The sequence below is a fragment of the Leiobunum rupestre genome, chromosome 10 (assembly GCF_980474605.1).
Source record: "Leiobunum rupestre chromosome 10, qqLeiRupe1.1.hap1, whole genome shotgun sequence".
NCBI classification, from domain to species: Eukaryota; Metazoa; Arthropoda; class Arachnida; order Opiliones; family Sclerosomatidae; genus Leiobunum; species Leiobunum rupestre.
In genome coordinates this window covers 35,867,647-35,890,239 of record NC_143393.1, presented here as the reverse complement: position 1 = coordinate 35,890,239, position 22,593 = coordinate 35,867,647, and the positions used below count along the sequence as shown (strand labels likewise).

The following is a 22,593-nucleotide window of genomic DNA, read 5'->3' as shown; positions in this document are numbered from 1 at the left end:
ATTTTCATCTTGATATATATCTCTGACCGCCAAATTCCGAAATAGGCTCCTTTATATTCGGGAAAGAGTAACGACGCCTGGTGGTGGGTTCGTGAAACTGATTGATACGGTGTTTTACTTATTCGCATATTCTTGGGGAGCTTATAGAGAAAATGGACAGGTCAATTTAACGTTCTTTAAATTGCGGTATAAAATGGATTATTTTAAAATGATAAATTTTCAAGATGCCATTGGTTTTTTTTAAATAAGGGTATGTAAGTTATGTATGCATTTGAAACCGAAACGTTATTATTCCTTCAAATTATTTTTGACCAATTTTCCATTTCTGTTCAAATATTGGTTTTCCAACCATTCCCATTCGATTTAAAGTAGTATTTTCATTCCGATTCCCGAAATTTCCATTCCCGCCCGTTCCCGTAATTTTAATTTCCTCTCATTCCCATTCCCATTCCCATTCCCGCCCATTCACATTCCCGAAATTTAATTTTCCTCCAATTTTCACCCCTCCCATTCTCGAAATTCCCATCTCCCATTCTTGAAATTAAAGTTTCCCCAAATTCCCGAAATTTCAATTCCTGTCCATTCCCATTCCCGAAATTTCCATTCCAGCCCGTTCCCGAAATTTTAATTTCCTCTCATTCCCATTCCCATTCCCATTCCCGCCCATTCACATCCCCGAAATTTAATTTTCCTCCAACTTTCATCTCCTTCCATTCTCGAAATTCCCATCTCCTTCCATTCTCGAAATTCCCATCTCCTTCAATTCTCGAAATTCCCAACTCCTTCCTTTCCCGAAATTCCCATCTCCTTCCATTCTCGAAATTCCCATCTCCTTCCTTTCACGAAATTCCCAACTCCTTCCATTCTCGAAATTCCCATCTCCTTCCTTTCACGAAATTCCCAACTCCTTCCATTCCCGAAATTCCCACCTCCTTCCATTCTCGAAATTCCCACCTCCTTCCATTCTCGAAATTCCCAACTCCTTCCATTCTCGAAATTCTTCCATTCTCGAAATTCCCAACTCCTTCCTTTCACGAAATTCCCAACTCCTTCCATTCTCGAAATTCCCAACTCCTTCCATTCTCGAAATTCCCAACTCCTTCCTTTCACGAAATTCCCAACTCCTTCCTTTCACGAAATTCCCAACTCCTTCCTTTCACGAAATTCCCAACTCCTTCCTTTCACGAAATTCCCAACTCCTTCCATTCTCGAAATTCCCAACTCCTTCCATTCTCGAAATTCCCAACTCCTTCCATTCTCGAAATTCCCAACTCCTTCCATTCTCGAAATTCCCAACTCCTTCCATTCTCGAAATTCCCAACTCCTTCCATTCTCGAAATTCCCAACTCCTTCCATTCTCGAAATTCCCAACTCCTTCCATTCTCGAAATTCCCAACTCCTTACATTCTCGAAATTCCCAACTCCTTACATTCTCGAAATTCCCAACTCCTTACATTCTCGAAATTCCCAACTCCTTACATTCTCGAAATTCCCAACTCCTTACATTCTCGAAATTCCCAACTCCTTACATTCTCGAAATTCCCAACTCCTTCCATTCTCGAAATTACCAACTCCTTCCATTCTCGAAATTACCAACTCCTTCATTTCCCGAAATTCCCATCTCCTCCCATTCTCGAAATTCCCATCTCCTCCCATTCTCGAAATTCCCATCTCATCCCATTCTCGAAATTCCCATCTCCTCCCATTCTCGAAATTCCCATCTCCTTCCATTCTCGAAATTCCCATCTCCTTCCATTCTCGAAATTCCCATCTCCTTAATTTCCCGAAATTACCATCTCCTTCCATTCTAGAAATTCCCAACTCCTTCCATTCTCGAAATTCCCAACTCCTTCCATTCTCGAAATTCCCAACTCCTTCCATTCTCGAAATTCCCATCTCACATTCCTGAAATTAAAGTTTCCCCCCATTCCCGAAATTTCAATTCCTGTCCATTCCCGTTCCCGAAATTCCCATCTTCTCCCACTCCAGAAATTTCTATTCCCGGCACAAAGTATCGCAACCAAATTAATTTTTCGGACTTAGTTGTAAATGTTATTTTTCTCCAGCTATGTTTATTTGGAATCTCGGTTATTTTCAGAAATCTGCGAGGAGTGTCTGCTAGCCAACATCGCCGCGAAGGAGAAACAAGAATTGAACTACACAAACGCGAAAATCTACATCCGTCGAGTGTCCAAACTGGACGCTGCCGGACCTGGTCAACCCGCGGGAGAAAACGACTATCTCGCTGAAGATTATTTGCCCGATTTGTACAGCGGAGACGACGAAACGGTAAGTCATATGCTGATCCGATGTGGGGGGCCGTGTAGCCTTGGGGGGGGGGGCGTGTAGCCTTGGGGGGCCCGTGTAGCCTAAAAGGTCCATTCTGGAAAAAAGGTTTTACTCCGACCTTCTTACCCTACTCCAAAATCCTGGAACAAGGGATCAGAAACCAACTAATAACCGCTCTCTCAGGGCCCGTAATAATTTTTTTCCCGGGGCCCGGGCCCGTTCTGGGCTGCCCAGATTTAACTGCAACAGTAAAAAATCTGAAAAGCCCCATCTTGAGGAAATTAAGATTACTCGTTAGATGGCGGTATAATATATAGGGAAATTAGCCAATGAAAATTGGTTTCGGCCCATCACTACAGATTAACGCGGATTGACATAATGACATGGATCAGGATTTCCACAGTATCTGGAAAAAAATCTGGAATTCCTGGAAAATTCTAAATTTTATATTCCCATTAACTCATCAGAAAAAAAGTTTCAATTTAGGGCAGAAAAGAGTTCTGTATATACTTCCCTATGGCCGCCATACTGTTATGTTTTTTTTAATTGGAAAAAGAATTGGTGACGTATTATCTACGTCATGCTGCCAAGTTGCTATTGACTTAATATATTTATGGGTTTTTCCAACCAAGATCTAGTTTAAAACTTACACTACCCGTTAACTTTCCAATTTTAAACTTCGACAAAAGACTGATTTTTTTTCTTTTATTCTTTTTAAGAATTAGCTGATTAGTTGAAATATTTAAATACGCTACGATAATCCTGGCGGTACCTGGTAGAAACGAAAGTTTTTAACTATTAACGATAGGGGTGTCGGTATACCCTCCTCAAAAAACCCCTCCGAGTTAGCTTATACTTCCTTAATTAACGCCGAACCGAACGCGGGGAAAAAATTAGTGCTTTTATAGTTTCTAGGATTTTTATAAATTTTTTAAAACAAGGCTCTCTCGTTACGCATTAAGGACCCGATGTGGCTTATTATTTATGTATAGCTAGTGGATTATCTACTAGGTACGGATTTTTAGTTTTTTTTATCATCCCGTAACCAAACCCTCACTCGCTAATTTCGTACTAACTACGGATAAGGGTGAAGTCTGCGATTTTCTCAACTCATTGGAAATTTAACGTAACTACTCGCGATGACTTGATAAATTTGGAGAATTTTTACCATCTGCAGCGTTTACTACAGGACGGGGATATTTTTTTTCTGTATCGTTAATTCGTTTTCTAAAAGAGGCAGGAAACTTTTAAATGGCGAACAACGAAGGGTAAATTTTAAATCGGTTAGAATATAGGAAAATACTTCGAAGAAAGGACTGAGTGTTTCTGTGAATTTTTTTTATCAGTGGTAGAACGCACCGAGGTCTTTAACTCTTTAGAAAGTTATTAAAAACGTATGACTAATGGTCTTCCTTAGAACTCCGCCACGCACTGAAAATCTTCCAAGTTCTGAGCTATGTTTTCACCATTAGATTTTTTTAACTCTATTTTTCAATTTTCTACTGTTTTGGGGGGGATCTGGAGTGGTTTCAAATGGACCCCGGGTTAGGCTCCTTTTAACAAATGTTTAGAGACTTTCCCCTCCCCTATAAAGTGATTAAAGACATTGTTTAGCCACCCCCCCCCCCCCCGTGAATTGGAAATGTTCTGTTTTCACATTTCTCAGAAAGATGTTGGGTATTCCTTAAATTTTTCGCGTTAGTTTTAACTGATTTTACAATTGTTGGCGGAGTATTTGAACTAATTGTTGGCGGAGTATTTGAACTAATTGTTGGCGGAGTATTTGAACTAATTGTTGGCGGTGTATTTGAATTAATTGTTGGCGGAGTATTTGAACTAATTGTTGGCGGAGTATTTGAACTAATTGTTGGCGGAGTATTTGAACTAATTGTTGGCGGAGTATTTGAACTAATTGTTGGCGGAGTATTTGAACTAATTGTTGGCGGAGTATTTGAACTAATTGTTGGCGGAGTATTTGAACTAATTGTTGGCGGAGTATTTGAATTAATTGTTGGCGGAGTATTTGAACTAATTGTTGGCGGGGTATTTGAACTAATTGTTTTGCGGGGTATTTGAACTAATTGTTTTGCGGGGTATTTGAACTAATTGTTTTGCGGGGTATTTGAACTAATTGTTTTGCGGGGTATTTGAACTAATTGTTTTGCGGGGTATTTGAACTAATTGTTTTGCGGGGTATTTGAACTAATTGTTGGCGGAGTATTTGAACTAATTGTTGGCGGAGTATTTGAACTAATTGTTGGCGGAGTATTTGAACTAATTGTTGGCGGAGTATTTGAACTAATTGTTGGCGGAGTATTTGAACTAATTGTTGGCGGAGTATTTGAATTAATTGTTGGCGGAGTATTTGAACTAATTGTTGGCGGGGTATTTGAACTAATTGTTTTGCGGGGTATTTGAACTAATTGTTTGGCGGGGTATTTGAACTAATTGTTTTGCGGGGTATTTGAACTAATTGTTGGCGGAGTATTTGAACTAATTTTTGCGGGGTCACTTAAACTAATTTTTGCGGGGTCATTTTACTCCGATTCTATGGTGGCGAATAGTTAGAGTCGGAGTAAAAACGTTTTTCCAAAATGGCTGCCTGTGGCCTTTTTAGCGGATAAATTCTGGCTAGCAGACGACCAAATCCGATTTACTCCTTTACACCTTCTTTCCAGAAGGAGTAAAAAGATTATCCCTAATACTCCGGAACAAGCGAATAGTGTATGGCCGGAGTAATTATCATCCCCGGAACAGGCGAATACAACGTTTGAGGTTAAAAATAGCACACCTTTAGTCCGAGAACGGGCGAAAAGAAACCACCTATTATTACCGATAACCTCCACAATAATATTTAGAAATATTTAGAAATATTTAGAAATTTAATAGCATTTTAATATATCGGACAATAAATATTATTTTTCTTAAATATAAAATAATAAATATTATTTGTGCATATGTTAGGGATGCACCGAAATATCGGCTGTTCGTGGCCGATATATCGGTCGATATTAACAAAGTTATCTATCATAACAGTAGTGTATATGATAAAATCATTGTAAAAGATGGGTCAGTGCACCGTCATACCATTTTATTCCAATTTTTCATGAAAATAAGTTTGCAAGAGCATATCCGAATATGTTTATTTTCATTTTACGTGATACATATTTTCTATCACAAATCGAATATCGTTTTTTTTTATTTGTTTACACTCGTACACACCTGGCAAATAAAAAGGTATGATCTTGCTCCTGAAGTCTGGCGTCCGTGTCGCCACCAATCAAATCAAAAATTATCATTAGTTAGTTAATCGATAATTTTCATATTTTTAAATGTTTTTCTGAAAATATTTTTTCTAATGCAGATATCGTCCAATATAATACCTAGGTTGTCTTCTGCCGGTCACCCTTTACTTTCCTTACAAACAAATACTCTGGTACCCATGGTGACCCTATTTGCCTTCGACAATGTGAGAGATCGCCTTCTAATTGAAGCGGTGGTGGTGACAAATAAATTAACCGGCCAAATTTCGATTAACCATAAAAGGTTGGGTTAATTGTTTTTATGAACATTTTATACGAATAAACAACGATTTAACATGCAAAAATATTCGGTTTTTAGTATATTTTTCGGATAATTTGCGGTTATGAATATAAATAAATAATTGGATAATTTCTTATTCAAACGCCGACCTCTAGTGACAAAGAAATTGCATCAAGATAACTAAACAATAAACCGCCGTATATAGAAACATTTGTAAATAATTTGTATGTATAATATACATAATTTTTTTAACAATTTAAATATATGTTCCAACATAAAATATATATATTTCTAACTTGTAATGTAATTATATAACCCGTGAGCTCGAAAAGGAATTTTTCAAATAAACATTCATTCATCGTGGTAGGCCAACAGCCGAACACGTTGGCCTACCACCAGGGTATTTGTTTGGAAGGGAAGTTGATTTAAAGGGTGGCCGGCAGAAGAAAACCTAGGCCCGCGAATCCGATATTTGCCGATACCGATATTAGTAAAATAGGCTGATATATCGGCGCATCCATAGCGTTTTTATAAGACAATAAATATGAATTTGCCCAGGCACCCGTGGCCCATAAAAAGGCTCGAGTGGTCTCGGACGGCGACAGCGGCCACGTCGACTGGAATCCCGGGAAGGAAGAGTCGCCTCTGGCCGAGATCGTCGAGATGAGCGTCTCTCCAGTCGTGCCGAAGCTGGTGACGAACGGGTTGAGCAGCAACGGCGGCTGGCACTCGACGTCCGAGATGCGGAGAAGCTCCCGCCGACGGAAAGGCCGCGGCGAAAAGGAAATGTACGTCTCTTCGTCGCAGTCTCTCAAGGATCTCAAAGTTCAGGTAAGCCGCCTGCATCCACGCTCAACCGCCGCGCTTCGGAGCGAAACGGTTGGAACACTTCTACAGGCGTTTGTAGACCAAAAATAGATATATTTTTTTTACTTGTTAAGATTAAAGATATTTTTTTAAATATAATATATGCGCGTGAATTTTTAAAACTTTATTTAATTTACTTGTTAAGATTAAGATTTATTTTAAATAGGAGATATTTAGTTGAAGGAAAGTGTGGTTGTTGCAGTCTATTTGCTGGTTGTGATTTATGAATTTAAGAGGGAAGAATACCGTAAAAGCCTCTTTTTCGTTCAAGCTGAACGTTTCTGTTTTAACCATTAAATAATTGAATTATATTTTTATTATTAGGCTGAACCTTCCTCTAGTGCTTAAAATAATTTTGATAATTCTAATATTAATAGTTAACGAGATATAACGTCCTAAGGTCCTAACTAAAGGGTAGTTTGGGCGCTTGCCCAACTTGTTTAGCTCCGGGGGTCCGAATTAAAACGTAATAACTTAATTATTTTAAAATTTAAAATGGTCAAAATTATTTTAAGCACTAAATATTAATTTTATAAGTTAAAATACAAAATTAAAAGAGTTCAGCTTGAAATAGCGCGAAAGTAGACAATGGCCACTGTAGTCTTCCCCTTAAAGTAAAAAAACTTAAATTTGCATATACAGGGTGAGGTTATGCAGACATTTTAAGGAGTTGCAGGGGGTGAGTTGAGAAGTATGCCTGTTTTTTCCCAATTTTCCTACGATGAGTTAAAAGAACGCCTGAGAGCTTCAAAGTGGGTCCTACTAGCCCCTGGAAGTAGGCTGCAACAAGCGCAAAACCAAGCAGCAGGAACTTTCAATACTGTTTAAGTTTACTTTTTTACGCTGGTTACCTCGATTTGTCTACAAAGTCCTTTTTTACCTATCACACGAACCCAAACCTTGATGTTTGCGTTTCCCTGTTGCTTGGTTTTGCGCTTGCTGCATCCTACTTCCAGGGGCTAGTAGGCCACACTTTGAAGCTCTCTGGCGCTCTTTTAACTGATCGTGGGAAAATGGGAAAAAACAGGCATACTTCTCAACTCACACCCTACAACTCCTTAAAATTTTTGCATAACCTTTTGAACACCCTGTATATATACGCGAAATTTTAAAAACTTTATTTAATTTACATGTTAAGATTAAGATTTATTTTAAATAAGAGATATTTAGTTGAAGGAAAGTGTGGTTGTTGCAGTCTATTTGCTGGTTGTGATTTATGAATTTAAAGGAAAAAACTTCGTTAAATATGCATATATAATTTAAAAAAATTAAAACTGTATTTAATTTACTTGTTAAGATTGAGATTTTTTAAATTAGAAGAGATACAAAAGTTGAATTTAAAATTTTAGAAACTTTTTTAAGTTAAAAATTATTTTAAATAAAATTTTATTTAAAACATTTTTAACATGTTTTTAAATAAAATTTTATTACGTAATTAAAGTTGTTTCTCCTAATTTTATCCTATTTAAAAACTTTTTTTGTTAAGATTAAGATTTTTTTAAATACAAATGGCAGTTAAATTTTAAAATTTTAGAAACTTTCTTTGAAAGTCATTGAATTCTTAATTAGTTATAAATTTAGGTTCTTGTCAAAATTGTTATTTAACTGCAAAATGATAAATATATGTTATATTGGTTTACGTTCATTCTTCGCGGAAAAAATCTAATTATTTTATCTTTATTAAACCGATAATTTCCCAAATATTTAAAACTTTTAGTATCAACATAAATTTTCCAATATTTCCTTATTTTCGAAAACAATATTACTAATCCATTAAATCGACTTTGAATTTCATATTTTTCTTATAAATAGTTTTTTTTCTCGATGGTCATCTTTTTAATGTTAATTAATGGTAAATTTACTGACTTAAATGCCTAGAAAGCATTTTAAAAAGACTACAAAAAGACCTCAAAAATGAGGATACGTATAATCATAAGTGTATAATATTTTTACATAAGTGTAACACTTATTATTCTTCAAATGCAAAAGTTTTGCGTCCGCTCGCTAACGCGACAGCTCCTCGCTAGGGGGAGATCTTCTTGCAATGACGTCACTCCGTTACTAGCTCTCAGTAAAATATCCTCCAAAGTGACAAACCTATGGAACAATATTATAGACTTATGAGATAACGCATTAAGCCGTACGAAGAAAACTTGTAGAGCGTTCGCGATAAGCTGCGTCTAAACACATTTCTTGATACGGGCTTAATCTTTTTCTTAACACGAGCGTTTTTCTCGTTCTTGCATCGCGATAAAAAGAGTACACCAAAAATAGAACCTTCGCTCGTTCTTCTTATTTTTTTAATCCAACAAAATTCATAATTCTTTTAAACCGGAAGTTTTTGAGAATTAAAAAATACCACTGAAACTATAAAAACGAAATGAGCAAACTTATTTTTTTTCTCTCATTCTCCACATCTTTTTATTTTCCACAACTCGTTTCAGGGAAATCTCTTTTCGGAATGGCACTTTGCTCGGGAAAGATCGAGGGACTGATCACTTGGAGTTTGCCCTTACGCCGAGATTAGTCGAAGAGTACGCGGAATTACTCTGATTTTACGCTGAAGTACGCCGAGATTAGCCGAAGAGTACACGATTTTCGCCGAGATTACTCTGAAGAGTACGCTATTTTCGCCGAGATTACTCGGAAGAGTACGCGATTTACGCCGAGATTACGTGAGGGGTACTAAAATTACGCCGAGATTACTCTGAAAAGTACGCGAATTACGCCGAGATTACTCGGAAAAGTACGCGATTGCGATTTACGCCGAGATTACTCGGAAGAGTACGCGAATTACGCCGAGAGTACTCTGAAAAGTACGCGAATTACGCCGAGATTACTCGGAAGAGTACGCGAATAACGCCGAGATTACTCTGAAAAGTACGCGAATTACGCCGAGATTACTCTGAAAAGCACGTGAATTACGCCGAGATTACTCGGAAGAGTACGCGATTTACGCCGAGATTACGTGAGGGGTACGCGAATTACGCCGAGATTACTCGGAAGAGTACGCGTATTACGCCGAGAGTACTCGGAAGAGTACGCGAGTTACGCCGAGATTACGTGAGGGGTACGCGAATTACGCCGAGATTACTCTGAAAAGTACGCGAATTACGCCGAGATTACTCTGAAAAGTACGCGAATTACGCCGAGATTACTCTGAAAAGTACGCGATTTACGCCGAGATTACTCGGAAGAGTACGCGATTGCGATTTACGCCGAGATTACTCGGAAGAGTATGCGAATTACGCCGAGAGTACTCGGAAGAGTACGCGAATTACGCCGAGATTATGTACTCTTTATGAGAAGCGTGTACTCCGATTACGTGGTCAGCCCCTCGACTGGGATGTGATTTATATCACCCAATTAACAACGTTCCTGTGGATTTTAGTGACACGTTGCTTTTGCTATTTTGTATTCCTCGCGTAGATCATGAGGGAATTTTCCGTGGCGCCCTTCGACCAGAATTTGTCCTTGAACGGAAAGCCTTTGCGTGATAACATGGCCACCCTGGCCACTCTCAGGATCGTGCCAGGATCTCTCATTCTACTTAAGGTAAGTAGACCACCTTCTCGTAAGCCGTTTAAACGATTATTTGGTTTAGGAAAAAATATTGTGTTACTTAACCGAGGGGCAGGTCACTTCCATTTTGGGTGCGTCTTAATCATAGTAAAATGATAAAATCGGGGTAATCGTGATTAAATCAGGGTAATCAAGATTAGAAAATCTAATCACGATTTAAACGAGATTAAATCATTCTAATCATGATCTAATCATTTTAATTAGATTTAATCATTTTAATCCCGATTTAATCAATATAATCGGTCGAATCGAGAATTTATCATTAAAATCAAAATTAAAGTACGATTTAATCATACTAATCACGATATAATTTTTTTAAACGGGATTTCATCATTTTAACAGATTTAATCATTTTAATCAAATTTAATCATATTAATCAAATTTAATCATATTAATCATGATTAAATCAGATTTAAACATTCTAATCATGATTAAACGTGATTTAATCAACTTAATCGTGATTAAATTGAATTTAATCAAAATAATCACGATTAAATCAGATTTAATCTTTTGAGGGGTGCGTCGTTAATCAAGGAAGTGACCTGCCCCTCGTACTTAACTTATTAGGAGAGTACCCGAGGTGTTTATTTCCGATTTTGTTGAAAGTCTGGGTTAATGTAGACCTATATGAGTTATGAAATTTCCAAAAAGGAGACGTTGCACTACCTTTTCGCTATGCCATGGCAATCGAAAATGTTATTGACCACTTAAAACAAAAATACGATTTTTTCCTTATTTTACCCAAAAATTGTTACAATTTTACCCCCAAAAATGTTCCCAACTTGATGAAATTTACCTAAATGTCGTTCAAATTACCCATTTCGTGATTTTCAAAAAGAAATTAAAAATTTAAATTTTTTAAAATTTAGCGTAGGTTACCAGTACCCTGTGAAACCGAGAAAATCCCATGCTTTTTTAAATGGAGATTTTTTTTTGGTTTTAAGTGGTCAAAAACATTTTCGGTTACCATGGCAAATCGAAAAGGTAGTGCAACGTCTCCTTTTGGGAAATTTCATATCTCATATAGGTCTACATTAACCCCGACTTTCAACAAAATCGGCAATAAACCTCTCGGGTACTCCCCAATTTCTTTTACTCTGAACATCTTATAATAATCAGCTAGGCTAATACCCAAGGCAGCACCTTAGGTATAAGTCATCTAGCGACTTTTAATTCGGGTGGCTGGTTTAAATAGGACCTTCATGCTACTCACTATTACCAAAAATAATTAATATTATGTAATATTATTTATTTTTGCTATTACCGAAGAACTAGTGGGGAAACCCCTGTAAACGTAGGTTCCCTAGCAACGTAAATTCAGAGCAAACTAACAAGTTAAATTTAGTTTTTAGTTAGTAATTAAAATTAATTTAAAATTTCGTTTACATTACCGCTGCACACAGATTATTAGTCAAGAAATCGGTTGTTTCAATTTAAAAAAATATCCACAAACCTTTTTTGAGATTATTATAATAAAATGAAATTTTATTACTCAAATGTAGAGCTCGAGATTTTGATAAGAAATATGTGTTTTATTTGTTTTTATCCACAACCGAAAATTATCCGAATAAAAACTTATTTTTTGCATATTAAATCGTTTTATAACCGCGAACAATATCCGTAAATAAACAGTTAACCTATCTTTTTATGAATAATTTAAATTTTGGCGGTTAATTTATCTCTACTCAAATGTTCTTCAAATGATTCCAAAAAAAGGTAATTAACAATAAGTTTCCATATCAATCCCTCCCCAAAAGCGTACCAAACTGAAAATACCAGAAATCAGAGCGCATTTTTATATATATATATAAATGTAGTCATTCTTTGATTTTAGTGGGGGGAAGAGATGGAAAGCCGTTGTGTATCCGATTCCATCAAAGTACTTCGTTTCGACTTTCATCTGTCCGTCCCCTGGCAGCGGCGCATCACAGATACTCCCAAAGCGACATCTCAACCCCTCTTTGTTAATTAAAACTCTTTCGATCTCTCCGAGATGCGAGTAAATTCATTTTGAGGGGGGGGGGGGGGGCATCCTCCGATATTTCGACGACTGACTCTTTTCTTAAGCTAGAAATTAATAAGAGATCAAAGCCGAGTTATTCCCTTAATTACGTGGACGAACGACGGATTAAAAAATTAACTTGCCCCCGGGCCAAATGTTATTTCGCTTGGTCGAATAAATTTTCCGTATCCGCCGAACGGACGTCGCGATCCCGATCTCTTTTTAGCTTGATTTCCCTTCTTAATTGGTTTAGTTTGGCCTAGCTTTATTTTTCAATTAGTCTCAGGAAATAAGTTGTACCGGTATGTCGCGTACCGAGGAGCCCTGAGGAACCCCCTTTTTTTATAACTGTATGGATTTTACCGCGCAAATAGTTTAGAATGAAATGTGTAAAATATTCCTCGGAAGAAGTCGTGCTAATTGGTTAATTTTTTTTAAATGAGTTACGAGAAAACCAGATTTCTTTGATTTACTAAACTCGAAGTTAATCATTAATTTAAACCGTAAAATATACTTATTTATTTATAGAAATTGATATGTTTAGGGTATATGACTGTGTTTGAGATTGTCCGCGGGCACCTCTGCCGTGCAAAGCGCAAAAGCATTAACGACCAAATTTTCGATTTACAGATTTTGGTTTTATTTCACCTTATTTTATACGTTAAATTCAATTTTGATCAAATTTTTGTTCTTAGAGAAATGACTTGTTGCAAAACGCATTATTTTAGGTTTTTGCATTATTTTCAAACCAAAAACGCATTAATATGTTTATTTTCTTTAAAAGTCAAATCAAGACGCATTTTTTCGCGTTTTAAGACATAAATAGTCCAAAATATACGTGGTAAAAAGCATTTTTTTTATATTTCTGAAATATCGTTTGGCCTGTAAATTGTTTATTACCAGAATATAATTTAAGTTGAAAAATCCAAGTCTACTATATAAACTTGAAAGAAGTAATTTTGGGTATCTTAAGGCAAAGAAAGTTTGAATTTCGCGGGTTTTCTCCATATTTTGGTTTTGGTCGTTAATGCTTTTGTGCTTTGCACGGCAGACCAGATTTTTCATTATGAGGCGGGGAATGTTGAACGTCATCCGCTTGTGTTTCCACGCAGTAGGAAGACGTCAGTGTTAGGGAACCAATGAGGTCCCGGACTGATTTGATTGACTTTTAAGGGGAAGGGCCAACCGGCAGAGCGTGAAAAGGATTGGGAGAAATTGGGTTCGTACACGACCAGGAAAACTCGGGGAATTTTGAAAATAGTCTCAAGAAGTCGGGGAATTTTGAAAATGGCTTAATAAATTTGGGGAATTTGAAATTGGCCTAAAAAAGTCAGGGAATTTTGAAAATGGCCTCTAAAAGTCGAGGTTTTTTGAAATTGGCCTAAGAAAATCTGGGGATTTTGAAAAGGTACTCAAAAAGTCGAGGTTTTTTGAAATTGGCCTAAGAAAATCTGGGTACTTTTAAAAGGTACTCAAAAAGTCGAGGTTTTTTGAAATTGGCCTAAGAAAATCTGGGTATTTTTAAAAGGTACTCAAAAAGTCGAGGTTTTTTGAAAAGGCCCTCTAAGAGTCGGGGAATTTAAAATTGGTCTCAAAAAGTCGGGGAATTTTGAAATTGGTCTCAAAAAGTCGAGGAATTTTGAAATTGGTCTCAAGAAGTCGGGAAATTTGAAAATTATCCCAAAAATCCGGGAAATATTTTTTTTAAAGATTTATTAAAAATACATATGAAATATTTTCAAAATTTTACCTCAAACCATTCATTTATTTTATAAAAAAAAGTAAATTCGGTTTAACTTACAATGTTAGTCATTCTCCCTAATTAGAAATAAATATATTCTTAGTTTACCGCGACTATAGACGCTAAAAGAAATTATTCGCTCCAAAATAAAAACCGTCAAAAGGAAGGGTTTTTAAATTAAAAACGCGTGAATCTCGATGATATCGCCCATTTTGTCGTAGCACGTGTAATTATTTATTCTGATAATAAAATAGAATCACGTGGGCTTAGCAATATTTATCCGCATTTGTCTTAGCCAATAAGATTATCCCTTCCGAGCAAGCACGCGCCAATTTACACAATATAACCGTTGAATTTTTTCAAATCAATTTCTTTTAAGATCTATTTTGGTTCGGGTGAAAAACGCCCAAAAATTTTCGTTTTGGGAAGTCAATATTGTCGCTTAGAAATTCGTCACCTCTCGAAGCTTCCAGAACCCGCCACTAGAAGTCTCAATCTTGGGCAAAATCGTCCAATCGAAAACTATTTATCTAGTTCGTAATTTTTAATAATTTGTGTTGGTTTAAAAATCCATCTATTTAAAATGCTAAACATTAAATGTTCAACGTGAAAGTAGAGTTCAAAAAATGGTATTAAAATATATTTAAAAAATTCCTATTTTAAGGTCAAAAGTATAATTATTGAATATGAAGGACCTGAGAAATCATGGTACTATTTTCAGATTCATCTCCTCTTTAACTACAAAATTACGTAAGTCTCGACTGTCCCTGCAAAAGATAATTTGACCTGGACCACTATTTTCACCGTCAATGTGTATTCAGGCCCAACTAGAGAGAGGGAAGCCGATACAAATTCCCGGGGCCCTTGTAGCCTAAGGGCCCGTGTTTGAACAAACGAGGTTTAACTACGAAAAAGGATAGCTATCTCCAGTAGTAATGGCTCCCTTGGGGCTCGGAACTTATATTTTACCGGGGCCCGGGCTCGCTCTTGGCGGCCCTGTGTCTATAATAATCAGGTAGGCTATTACCAAAGGCACCACCTTCATCGAGCGACTTTTAAAGCCATTAATTCAGGTGGCCGGGTTACAATGCGTAGGAGGCCACGCGAGCCAACAGCTCCCTACACTAACTATTACCTTTAACCTCAATTATTATTATTATTAAGGGGGAAGACTACAGTGGCCATTGTCTACTTTCGCGCTATTTTAACTTATAAAATTAATATTTAAGTGTAGAACAGCCTCTTGTTTAGTACTTAAAATAATTTTGACAATTTGAAATTTAAAGGTAAATAAGTTATTACGTTTTAATTCGGACCCCCGGAGCTAAACAAGTTGGGCAAGCGCACAAACTACCCTTTAGTTAGGACCTTTTATCTCGTTAACTATTAATATTAGAATTATCAAAATTACTTTAAGCACTAGAGGAAGGTTCAGCCTAATAAGAAAAAGATAATTCAATTATGTAATTGTTAAAACCGAAACGTTCAGCTTGAACGAAAAAGAGGCTTTTACCGTATTCTTCCCCCTTAAGTTAAATCACCTATACTATATCTCGTAAACGGTTCTATTGATCTTTCTGAAAATTCAGAATTGGTTTCAACGTTAGAAATAATAATACTATTTATCTGGTAAATTGGGCGCAGGCATCCATTTTTGGAATCGGAGTAAAATGACGTCATAGGGTTATACTCTTATTACCCTAGTCCCAAATCGCGGAACAAGCGAAAAGAAAGCACCTATGGAAATGCCGGTTATAAAACCTCGATTAACATTCGGGTAATTCTAGACTTTTCCCTGCCTCCCATTTTAGGCGGAATAGTTGACCCTTGAGAAAGGTCGCGATCCCACACCACCACCCACGACAAATCTGACTGAAGTCTGGCATGCCCTCCAAACTCCGCTATCTCGGAGTCGCGGGGAGGCTGGGACGCTTCGTTTCGCCGTATCGCGTTTCGCTCTCAGTCGAGCATCCGCGAAGAGACGAAATCTTTCGAGCCCATTGCCACGCTGCCGTTCTTAAATATTAAAAGTTCAGTGTCACCCCCCCCCCCCCGCCTAGTAAGACGACCATTCGAAGCTATCATTTGCGCCCCCTCCTCTCGTTGATGTCCCTCTAAATAAAATCAAAATGCGTGGAAATTGCGAACACATGGCCACCGATATTCCATTTCTCCGAGTCTCTTCGCCCAAACAACTCTCGTATCTGCGGAGGCCGTTTATTTTGTACAGGGTGATATTCTAACGGATAGTCGACGCTTTCATCTGGCCCGTTTTTTGGAAGGGATATAATCGGAGCACGGCCAACTTTGATGACACTCGCGCAAAAGCGGCCAACCCAGTCACCGAAATTCCACGAACAAGGATTTTCCCGCTATAAAACATGCTATAAACTATCGGCGTTCAGCGTCGAAGGGTGGGCTGATTTAAATCAATTTTTATATAGTATTTTTGAAAAAGGAAAAACTTCGCCAATTGCTATAATTTAGTTTTAAGGGGGAAGAATACAGTAAAAGCCTCTTTTTCGTTCAAGCTGAACGTTTCTGTTTTAATAGTTACACAATTGAATTATATTTTTCTTATTAGGCTGAACCTTCCTCTAGTGCTTAAAATAATTTTGATAATTCTAATATTAATAGTTAACGAGATATAAGGTCCTAACTAAAGGGTAGTTTGGGCGCTTGCCCAACTTCTTTAGCTCCGGGGGTCCGAATTAAAACGTAATAACTTAATTACTTTTAAATTTTAAATTGTCAAAATTATTTTAATCACCAAACAAGAGGCTGTTCTACACTTGAATATTAATTTTATAAGTTAAAATACAAAATTAAGAGTTCAGCTTGAAATAGCGCGAAAGTAGACAATGGCAACTGTAGTCTTCCCCCTTAAATATAATCTTTCTTGTACTTTCCCCCTAATGTTGCTTTGGATTCTACCTGTAGGTAGAGATTCCGCCGAATTTGTTTTATAAAGTATCAAAATAGGTTTTAAAAATAAAAACTTTTATATGATTATTAGCTTAAATTTAATAAATTCTTTATACATACATACATATATATATATATATATATATATATATATATATATATATATATATATATAGGTTAAGTCTTTAAAAATCAAAACATTTGTTTTAGGTAAAATTATGATACTAAATTATATAAAACTTGGAAATTTTAATTAAAATAAAAAAATCCATAAAATTTTGATTTAAATAAAAAAATCGATTTATTTGATTTTTTTTTAAATAAAAAAATTGCCAACCCAGGCGCCACGCTCGTTTTTAGATTGGCTTCAATGCAAAAACCATTTTAAAAATAAATTTTCGGCTAGGGGCGCTTAGTGCCGAGATATATTTTTCTTCGTAGGTTAACATAGAAACTTCAACGAATGGGTTGGCCGCTATTTGTCGAAGTTGGTCGTGATCAGGGCCACCTAGAGCGGGGCTCCCACCAGGTTCATAAAATAATTAAAAGCCCCTACTTTTTATCGAGGTCCCTAAATCACCCTATTTCTAGTAAATTTGGTGAAAAGTACCATCGGCTTATAATATTGAACCAGAATTGTATAGATTCACGTTTTATATCTATAATTTAGTACCAGCTCCGCTAAATTGAAATATTCGGTAAAATTCTTAATGAGCCTCCCTGTTGTAAATTTGAACTATGTAATTTTGAGTAAAGATAGGTTATTTTTTGTGATAAAATATGGTGTTGGTCCATTTGATCGAAAAATATGTGATCGACAGTCGATCATTATACGTTGCAATTGATCGAAATTCCATTTGATCGAATCTCATTTGTCATTTGTTTCATAAGATCGAACCTTCAAATGATCGAATACTATTTGATCGAATTCAAAAGTATTTATAGTACCAGTTGGTATGTTTTTATTTTACCGAATGTCAATATGAAGTGCAGAAGGAATAATGATGGAATAATTCATTGCTTTAACTGTATTAAGCCACAAAGATGAAGAGATTTTTACTTTATACACTATATGATGGAATTTTTTATGACATCGACGATAACGGCCCGTTGTTTTTGATATATATAAATAGGGTCAGGTTAGGTTATGTTAGGTTAGGTTGATGTACGCGCGCCGTAGGCGCGTGTGCACCGTTGCCTTTTCGATTTACTCCCAAAAACTAGTAGTTTTACCCTACAGTAGCTTTCGATCGAATTTCGTTCGATCAAATGCCATTCGATCAAATGCAATTCGATCAAATTGAAATTCGATCAAGTGGGACCCGTTCGATCATTTGGGGATCGATCAAATAGACTCAAACCTAAAATATTTTTATTAATTAAAGCTAAATCAGTTTTAGAAATATCCTTCATTTTTGTTTAAATTAAAGTTTAAATAAAGATCTATTTTTTTATTAAAAGTGTCCCTATTTGGTTCCTACTTTTCAAAATTTGGTTCCTATTTCCCCATATTTCTTGCCTAAAAATCCCCTATTTTTTATTTTTTTTTGGTGGGAGCCCGGAATAGAGTGGGCCCGGGCCGCGGAAAATATAAATTCCGGGCACCATAGACAGGCGTTACTATCGGAGATAGCCATACTTTTTCGAAGAGAAACAGGGAATAAATATACCTCCTTTGTTCAAACCCGGCCCCCGAGGCTGCACGGGCCCTGGTAATTTGTACCGGCTTCCGCCACGTAGCGGATAACGATAGAACCTCATAAATTGCTTTATTTTCGTCTGCTAATTGCAATTTTACCCAGACTTGCAAAGTGAACAACTTCACCAAATATTGAGAAAAGTCTAAAACGCTTAAAATAGACAGGATTTTATCACAGAGTTAAAGGTGCGCAATTGATTAAACTATTGCAGGGTTGCCACACGACAGGGAAAAGTCAGGGAATTTTAAGAATTTGAAAAAAGTTAGGGAAAGAAATTAAATTTTATCTTGACACTTTTTGAAGGTAATTTTACTCTAGATCTTACATTTATTACCTTGAAAGTTTGGCTAATTTTTTCAACATTGCAATAACTATTTTTTACTGAAATATAAGTCCATTAAATTTATTAACTTCTGATAAACGTAAAATATAAAACAACAATTTTGGCCTTAAAAAGTCAGGGAAAATCTCTTAAAATGGTCAGGGAAAACCGGGAATTTGAATCTCAAAGTTTTGTGACAATAAAACGGTTAATTCAAGAATTACGTCCAATTTTTCGTTTCGGTGCCATTCTAACATGATAATATTTTTTGCTTATTTTTTTTTCAATGACAATCGAAACGGTCTAGTATCTCATTGGATCCCCTTAAACCTAAGTTAGATGGAATTGACTATGGATAAATAAATTAAGTTATTTACATAAATAAATACAATCTTAGTAAATGTCCGAATTGTCAATTTTTAATTTTTTTAATTAAAATCAAATCAACCGATTTTTTTATTTAAATTGTATTTTATTGAGTTAATTGATTTTTATACATTTAATGACTTTTCTGTATAATTAACAGATATTTTTCTTTTATCAGTTAGCTAATATTGAATTAAATTAAATCTTAATTAAATTTAATTTAAGAACCTATTTTTTGTATTTTTTTATAATTTACAGATATTTTTCTTTTATCAGTTAGCTAATATTGAATTAAATTAAATCTTAATTAAATTTAATTTAAGAACGTATTTTTTGTATTTTTTTATAATTTACAGATATTTTTCTTTTATCAGTTATCTAATATTGAATTAAATTAAATCTTAGTTAAGTTTAATTTAAGAACCTATTTTTTGCAATTTTTTATAATTAACATATTTTACTTTTATCAGTTAGCTAATATTTAATTAAATTAAATATTAATTAAATTTAATTTAAGAACCTATTTTTTGTCATTTTTTATAATTAACAGATATTTTTCTTTTATCAGTTAGCTAATATTGAATTAAATTAAATTTAATTTAAGAACCTATTTTTTGCCATTTTTTTATAATTAACAGATATTTTTCCTTTATCCCTTTAATATTTTAAGAACCTATTTTTTACTATTTTTATACCTCCATTGAAATACATCGCGCGATTGAAATCAGCCAAATGTTAATTATAACTAATCTGGACCAGCATCAAAGCGAGTATCCCCCTGTACGTAATTTTTTCGCGCCTTGTTCGTAAGTCGCGCTTTTATCCGGGCCACTTGAGAGAAAGGAGATTATTTGTTCTCTCGCTCACTCGTTCTTAGCGCCCTATATAGTGTGCGTGCCAAGTGAGAGGCTCCCCCTCGCGGTTGATACCCGGCGACGACAGACTGTTGTTATTCGCCGTTGACAATGCCGTATTCATTTTCATTTGGCCATTTTTTGTTGCCCCGCATCCCTCTGTCGTAAATTGATGAGGCATGGATTCAAATGTTTATCGATCTCATTGGCCGTGAATGCGCGTGCTCATCGCCTACTCGCTCTTTCTACAGGGCTCATACAGACCTGGAAAACCTGGAAATATTAGATTGGCGACAGAAAAAGTCCGCTTTCTTAGTAAAAATCCGGGAAATTTACAGGGTTTGAAAAAACCCAATCCAGTGGGTTTTTTTGTGTTTTTTTTTTCATTTGGGTGGTTTTTTTATTTTAGTATACAATTTACATACAGGGTGTTACGTATAAGAGTACCGAAACTTTCTATATGCATTCTATGGGTCTCTATGAGTAAAAAATATCTAATAAACGATGGGTCCTAAAGTGCTTCGTTTCAGAGATATGGGCTCCCAAAAAAACTACCCCAAAAACCAGACACAGCCTTAAATCTGGCAAACAATATTCGTCCTTCAACCAAATTGTTTTCATTAAACTATCAATTGTTTTTTATCCGTGGGGCGAGAAACTTTAATAACAAGTGGCAAAAGTTCATAAATGTTGAATCTTCTAACCCATTTTTCTTGAGCCCGTCCGTGCAATAAGCGTTCCTAGACCAATGTGCCATATTAGCTACAAAACGAATTAGACAATTTTAAAACCATTCCTGTAGAATTTTTATGACATTTGTATCTTTAAATTTAATAATTAAAATCGTATCACTAAATTAAAATGGCTTTGTCTTCAAACTCATTTTATTTAGTCCATGGTAACAGTCACTCGCTGAAGAAAGACCATGGTCCGAAAGCTCCGAATAAAATAAAGTTTTTTCCTAAATCATGAAGTAGCAGCTTTTTTAAAATTTAACAATTTATAATAAACCATGGCTAAAAGTTTTAATATTTATAGTTGTATGAACCCGGTTATTACTCTGTTATATAATATATTAGGACACCAATTTAGCCTAAATGTAATTCGTGAAATGAGAGACTCAGAACCTCTTACCATTAACTGACGTAAAAATCAGGGAAATCGGTCTACCAATGCTTGTATGATCCATGTTCTATTGGCATTGCACGGTCGCCAATATTATTCTTTTCACCTGTTCTCGGGCTAAAAGTGTACTCTATTCGCCTGTTCCGGGGAGGAGAATTACACCGCCCCATAAACTATTCGCTTGTTCCGGAGTATTAGGGCTACTACTTCTCTGAAAAGGAGGTGTCAAGAGTCGTCTACTAGCCACAGGCAGCCATTTTTGAAAAACGTTTTTACTCCTATTCTAACTATTCGCCATCACAGAATCGGAGAAAAATGACGTCATAGCCTTACTCTGAAATCTCGGAACAAGCGAAAAGAAAGCACCTAATATTGTAGCAAGCGCTTTAAACAATCAAACGTTAATTTTGGATTAATATTGGAAATATAATCTTTTATTTGATAACAAAATCTACAAAGTTAGAAAAAAAATCGGACTAAATTATGTCAGTTATCACATCACGCAGATTCAAGCCAAATAATTTATCGCTCACTCAGCCCATTATTAAACCAAATTCCCCTTAAAACCATGGATTTTTAATTTCATAAATGATAATAAAAAATTTTATTTTACTGTAATTTAAATGAATTTTCAAACTGAATCGACGCTTAAATAAAACCTGTTCAGTGATTTGCCTAGAAGTAGTAATATAGAGAGCCAGGACATTTTAAAGCACGCGCAGCTCAATATTTCAATATAGAGCAGAGTTGGCATAGAACCAGCCATATGGTTATAGCCACCTGGTAAATCCGGTTATAGCCACCTGGTTAAATAAAGTTTTGTTTGTAATTTTTAAAAAAAAAATACAATATGAATATTTTAGTAAATTAATAGTTTTTATTTAGAAATTTAGTTGATTTTTTGTTTCATATTTAGAAACCGGTTTACTTTAACCAGTTTTTCGGTAGGTTTAAAGTTCCAAAGTCCGCTGCCTCGCTTCTGTCGGTGCGTCATACACAAAAACTAGGGGGAATTTCCCGAGGAAATAAAAAAAATGCAGTTATTTTATATAGTTATTTCACTTTATTTGTTTAGTTTCTTATTTACGACAATAACTGCAGACAATTTCTACTTACATAAGTAAAAGGTACTGTTTATATTTTAGCCGGTTATAACCGAAAAAACCGGTTATGGATTTTTTCAAAAAAGCGGTTTTTTTCCAACCCTGAGATAATAGAAGGGCTCGTTCAATTTCGCACGCGCCGTCTGAAAGAGAAAACTGCGTGCTCTATCAACT

General features: G+C 35.7%; 1 protein-coding gene across 2 annotated transcripts in view; it reads left to right on the top strand.

Moving 5' to 3' along the window:
- LOC149925533 (ubiquitin carboxyl-terminal hydrolase 48-like) overlaps positions 1 to 22,593 on the top strand; it is a 100,195-nt gene that overhangs the window by 46,818 nt on the left and 30,784 nt on the right. For both annotated transcript variants that reach the window (XM_090160525.1, XM_090160526.1), the window contains exons 18-20: positions 2,099 to 2,289; positions 6,391 to 6,663; positions 10,129 to 10,254. In XM_090160525.1, coding sequence (XP_090016651.1) covers positions 2,099 to 2,289; positions 6,391 to 6,663; positions 10,129 to 10,254 — 590 coding nt within the window. The remainder of the gene's footprint in view (positions 1 to 2,098; positions 2,290 to 6,390; positions 6,664 to 10,128; positions 10,255 to 22,593) is intronic.